Source organism: Lepidochelys olivacea, assembly GCF_965140295.1.
Source record: "Lepidochelys olivacea isolate rLepOli2 genome assembly, chromosome: 25".
NCBI lineage: Eukaryota > Metazoa > Chordata > Testudines > Cheloniidae > Lepidochelys > Lepidochelys olivacea.
The window spans coordinates 10515911-10522111 of record NC_140435.1 but is presented as its reverse complement, the minus strand read 5'-3'; the positions used below and the strand labels follow the sequence as shown (position 1 = coordinate 10522111).

Below are 6201 nucleotides of genomic sequence, written 5' to 3'. Positions count from 1 at the left end.
CTTTACCTGATTAACTAGCTGAGGTGTTGAAGGATTAAATGAAGATGCAACACATTCGTTTTATGCCGAGCGGCAAGAGCTAGCGTTTTGCGTGTGCCACATTAAAGCCGAGGCACCCGTTCTCATCTCATCACCATGCCCCATAGGTCACACTTTCGCCAACCCTTGTTGAAACATCTCATGGCAACACCACCCATTCTCCCCAGACAAGGCAATCCCAGGATCAAACTTTTACTGCTGGATTTTTTAAAAAAGTTTCCCAATATAAAACTCAGATAGTCATTACCTTTGGAGTGACCTCTCTCCGCACTTTTAGGGGACTTAGAACCTCAGTTGTTACCTGGAATTCTGTCCCGAGTAACCACCAAAACAGAACTTCTCAGCCATGGCAACACTAGAGCCAAGTGTCCTAGATACATCCAAAGAGCAGTCGTGTAACCCGACTGTCCTTCAAACGGACACAGTAATGACGCAGCAACCGAAACTGTTCTACCAGCAACACGATGCCTATGTTCCCAGACCCTCAGATCAATCAGAGAGCCAGTCAAACCAGCCACTTCAAACATTTGTCCTTCCAGACAACCCTGTATCCCTAGGTAAGATAACTAATTCTCTGTTCTTCTGTCTATTCCTCTGTTAAATTCTCCCCCTCAGATTCATCAGTCCTGGGTATTCTCTTCAGCAAATATACTTCTGGGTTCTCTCCTTTTCATTCTCTTCCAATTTTCTTTAATCCTTTAAAGTTAATAATTTTACACCCTTTCAAAATATTCATCAAATAAAGTATCACTTCATAATGGGGACCTTGTGACTTTTCTGTGCTACTATTTCAGGACCATCCAACCTGTACCATCCCCCAAGTCAAGAGAAAGACATTTTCACAGTACCCCCTGCAGGTATGTTTAGGGCACATACAATTTAAAGACATAAGAATTAAGACTGGAATTTTCCTAAGAGCTGGGCACTGTCCAGGGGTGCGCTACTCACCATTGGAGCGCCTCCTTGTGGTCCCAGAGGAGGATTAGTTCTGCATATCTGATGCCTCTTCCTGCCAATTCTCTCTCAGGACCTCCCTCCTCATGGCTTGGTTCTCCCCTTCTGGGAGTGCGGACGAATGGCTCTCTGTCCCAGGCAGTCTTCCAGTTCACTGCCTCAATAATGCCACTTCTCCACTGGCTGGTAGGGGAACCCAGGCCCACCCTCTTCTCTGGGTTCCAGCCCAGGGACCCTACACTCAGCAGCTAAGGTCTGCACAGTCCCACACCTTGCTTTGCTGTTTCCCTGGACTACTTCTTATATTGCCTCTATCAGTCTATTTATCTACCCTTCTCCAGGCATGTCCTTCTCTCCAAGCCTAGCTCCCTTCTCTTCCTAGTCTCAGGGAAAGTGACTACAAACCTCCTCCCTATAGCCCCATGCTGCCTTCAGCTGTCTGACTTCATATAAACCCTGGCTGTTCTGCTCAGGTGAGCTTCAGCTTTTAATTAGTCCTCATTGCTCCCTGGCTCCTCCTCCAAGTGCTGCCTAGGCAGTTAATTGGCCCATCTAGCCACCTTAACCCCTTCAGGGGCTGGTGTGGACATCCCATCACAGGCACCTAATGCCCTTTGCAGATCTCATCTGTAAAAGATATCAAAGGGTGCTGGGCAGTCAGCTACCTGGTATCTGGAGAGAAGGTCTGCTTTCCCTTACGGTCTCCTGTTGGTTGCTCTTTCTTGTACACCCTCTCTGGTGTGTAAGCTCCCCTCATTTTGCACACGCACACACACCATCTGAATGGTAAATCAGTGCAAGCTAAAGTGCAAGTGTAAAACTGTGGCTTAGTCAACACTGAAAAGTTAGGTCGAGGTAGCTATATCAGTCAGAGGTGTGAAAAAGTACATCCCTAACGAACAGAGCTGTGCTAACCTAACCCCCCGTGGAGATGCAGCTACACCAATGGACAATGGTCATTCAGGATTGGGGTGTTCCTACACCCATGGGAAAACCCCTTCCGTCAGTGTAGGCTGTGTCTACACTACGGGGTTGGGCCGGCACAGATACAGCAACCTAGCTATGCCCATCTCATCTTCGTAGCCTAGACACACCCTGTGATGTCAACGGCACCTGCATTGTGATCAGTTTACACCAAACATGTAACTTACACTGTTCACTGGGGCCCAGAGATTCCATGGGAACTGCACCCTCTGACTCCAGACTGCATTTGCCCCAAATCCCAGATCAGTGCAAGTTACGCTATGTTTCCACTTGCACCGGTTTCAGACCAGATGTGTACCCTGTGTGTAACTTATTCTCCTACCTGGGCCACAGCAGAACTTGATCCTTTGTGCCAGACCCTTAGCTGGTACACACACACAGCCCCATTGAAGTCAACGGAACTACACCACCAATTTACACCAGCTGAGGATCTGGCCTTTGGCAGGTCTTGGCTGGGGGTGAGTCACATGCTCCCGGAGGATTTATTTACTCATCGTCTCTGGGGGTCACCACAAATGATGTTTTTATCTCCGTTGCTCAGGTTTCCAGATGGCACCCTGTGGGTGCTTTTTCGATCCCCGGATATATCGCATAGAATGGGCAACGACCAATTTCGTGCAACCGTCCATTTATAAGCTCACGGGTGGATCAAGTTCACCAAACGCTTACCTTCTGGACACCCACAGATACCTCAAGAGTCCTGTCCAGACAGTCCCCTACCCACCCTTCCACCCGATCCCAAGCAACCCCCAGTACATCATGCCTTATTTCAATCAGGAGGGCCCTGCTAATGGGACAGAACAAGTTAATTTGGTTCCTCACCCACTCCATGACTCTCCATTTCTTGAGATGCCTCAGCCCCAGGAAGAAGGTCAGAACAATGACAGCAAACTGCCCCAGCTCCTTCTATCGCTGCCTGGACTCAGCCAGAATGAGCAGGGCCTCCAGATAAGCCCCTACAGCCACCTTAAGGGTACGCCAAGTCCCCACAACCCGGAGTGTGAAGGGTTTGATGGTTTGCAGGTGGAGGGGGAAGAACTCAAAGAAAATCACATGAGCCAGAACCTCCTATTGAATACACAGATCCCAGACACTTGCATCGAAGATCAAAACCCTCTTTCCAGTCCCAGTGTTGCAAACGCGCAGGTGATGGTGAAGGCAGTGTCCTGTCCTCTGCAGGACAGCCTTGGAGCTGAAGCCAGCACAGTGCTGGACACAGAGGAGCCCTTCGATCTGCCTGAGAAGGTTTTGTTGGAAGATGCGATGAAGCTGTTTGATTGCTCTCCAGCTAACTCGGACTCGGAGGTTTCCAGAGACAACCTGAGCCGCACCCTAGCGTCCAGCGAGAGCGAAAGCAAAGATTGCAGCTTCCCGTGTGACGACTCGTCCAGCGACATACGGTCACTCAACCTGCCTGATGAGCTGCTGTCTTTTGACTATAGCGTGCCCGAGATCCTAAACACAGTGGCAAGCGTGGATTATTTCTATGACCTCAAAACTTTCAATGAGGACCCCAAGTGGGATTTGGAGCTGGTGCTGCAGCCTCCCCAAACCAGTGGGTCGCTCCAGGGCCCCAGGCAAGAGCCTCAAGGAAAAAGGAAGCACAGCAATGCATCCACTAAGAAAGGAAAGCAGAAAGACAGCAAGAATAAACCTGCCTCTACACAGGGTAGCAGCACACCAGGCAGGCAGGAGTGCCCAGTGACAGGCATCTGACTAGCACTTTCGGAGCAGCTGTGCGGAAGCAAAACTGGGCTGGAGCAGGGCTAGGTGGTTGCAGTTGGTGACTGGACCATCCCACTGTTATTCTATTAAAAGCGATCTATCCGGAACCCCAATCTGTGCCCGCATTTACAAGAAGGTTCTAAGTGTGTCACACACACTGCGGTAGAGGGGAAGGAGATGAAAAAGGGCCAGGTGTCTGCAAGGGTCATTGAAACCCGCAGACCGAGTCCAACATCAGGCATTCATCATTCCCAAATATTACAGTTGGTCAATGAGTTACAGGTCTCTTAGACAATATATATATGTATCTGTGCATGACTAATGCAGACTGTTTCCTTAACTGCCTTTCGGGGATGCATTCAGGGCTGGTTCCCAGAAGTGCAGAAAATCCCTAGGGAAATTAATTGGTTTTCCTTCTTCAAAGAAAGCAGGTTTCAACAAAAACCGGCATCAGTCAGTGCAAAGGGGGGATTTATTCCAGTCGCGGGTGCCTTAAGCGCCTGCAAAGTGGGTGTGTCAAGTACAGTGCAGGATGGTGAGATTAGACACCCCCATTGGACAACCCCCTTGGACCATCCAAGGTGCTGGGCTGTGGAAAAGGAGGCCCTCAGTGAAAGCACTGAAGCCCGCAGTCCTGCCCAGCCCGGAATGCATGGCAGTGGATTGCCAACTGGGGGTTCTAACCCACGCTGGTCATGGGAGTGTGGATCCAGCAAGCGGATCGTGGGGAGATGGCAATGGAGCACCAGGCACAGTAGATGGTCTCAGAGTGCATGATGACTAGACTCGCTGTAACTATTACAGAGCTCCCTTCGAATGAAGTTTAGAGGAGCTGGGTAGAGACGATGTAACCCCCACTTCCATCCCACTCTGCTCAGAGTGTAAATTAGTTCTCAGCAGCTCCTCTATGCCCACCCCTAGGATCTCCTCCTCTGTGACTCCCCTTCACCCACGTGCCCCACAATTGGGATGCAACTGGTCACATCATGGGCCCTGGGCACACAACGAGGCCCCAGATCCTTGGTGCTGGGCCGGGCAGCAGCGTCTGGTGTGTGCAGTGGGGAGGGGATATCCCTTCTTCCCCTCTCGACGCAGGACAGAGGTAGTTGAGAAGATGGGGGCCAAGGGAAAAGGAGGAAGAGGAAGTAGCTGCGGCCGCTACTGCTTGGAGGCTGGGGGAGAGTCTGCAGGTGGCAGCAGGTGCCTCTGCCGGAGTTTGCCTCCTGCTTCTTACTAGCTGGTTCTGGGGTGCAACCGATCATGCATTTAAGGTGTGAACGCTGTGCTGGCCTGGTGCATAGATCACCCCACTGCAGAGCCTGGCCGGGGTGACTCAGCTTCTCTCTGCTGCAATGTTGGAGCCAGTGAGGATCATTGTCCTTGGTGACTTCGCAGTCCATGCAAACAATGACTCGTGGGGGTTAGTTCAGTATCTCAGGGCTGCCACCACAACCTGGGGGCGGACCCAGCTGTTTTCTGGCTCTGCACTTAGAACAGGCCACAAGCTGGCAGTCACAGAGCAGGTGGAGGTTACATGGCCATGGGCAGACTGTTCCTTCACTTGGTGAGAGCCTGTTTCATGGGCCATCCTCTGAGATTAAAGGAACCAGTCCACTTCCAGGGGGTTCACGGGCACCTTCCTCCGAAGCATCTGGAACTAGCCCCTGCTGAAGACAGGATAGTGGACTAGATGGACCACAGGTCTGACGTTCCCTCCTTCCTAGAGTACTGCTTCACGCAGACACCTTGTTACATCGCCATTCAGAAGCCAGTGCAGACTCCCGACTGGTTTCTAGGTGGGATTGATAGTGCCAGGTTTGATCCATAAAGCCCTGAACAGTTTGGGACCTTGCTACTCCTTACGTCTCCATGCTACGCCATCACAATTGCAATTTGCAGGGGCCCAGAAGCCAACAGGCCCCCAGCTTAAGCCGGTGGCAGGGGACATCTTCCATCTAGGGAGCCTAGATACAGGTACTCACTCCTCCTCCTTTGTTCCAAAACAGCCCAGAATGGATGAGCTCCAGACTCATCTTGTGCCCCAGCTTTTCCCCAGAGGGGCAAGTTAAGGGATAAGGGTTGGTTGGCTGGAGGAGCCAATTAAGTTGGGGCAGTTCAGTGAACTGGGTGATTTATATTTCAAAAGATGGGGTCAGTGGGCAAGTGTTTATGTGAAGATTATTTCTATAGCCATATGTACATTATACAGCTTTGCTTTACAAGCACCTAGGACCCTGGAGAGGTGCCTTATAATGCCAGATAAAACTGTATAATACAATAAAATCACTTGTTTTCAACCCTGTTCCCAACATTGCATTTCAGATGGCCTCTGCTTCTTTACCCCTCTCCAGCTCTCCTACAGCTGCCCCTTAAATAGGTACCTTTGTATGATATGCATCAGATACATAGAGTCCCATTACTGTCATGTTTGTAGTCGGGCTGCTCACAACATTAATTCACAAACTGTGTTGAAAGTGGGAAGTTGTTTCCAAGTTGCAG

General features: G+C 50.5%; 1 protein-coding gene across 1 annotated transcript; it reads left to right on the top strand.

Annotated features, from left to right (window-relative positions):
- Positions 1-385: 385 nt before the first annotated feature.
- On the top strand, positions 386-3693 carry PRR22 (proline rich 22; the record flags this gene model as incomplete). The annotated part of the gene is made up of 3 exons (XM_084614902.1): positions 386-596; positions 834-896; positions 2519-3693. 3 exons carry the CDS (start codon positions 386-388, stop codon positions 3691-3693), a joined length of 1449 nt encoding a protein of 482 aa, XP_084471028.1.
- Positions 3694-6201: the final 2508 nt, after the last annotated feature.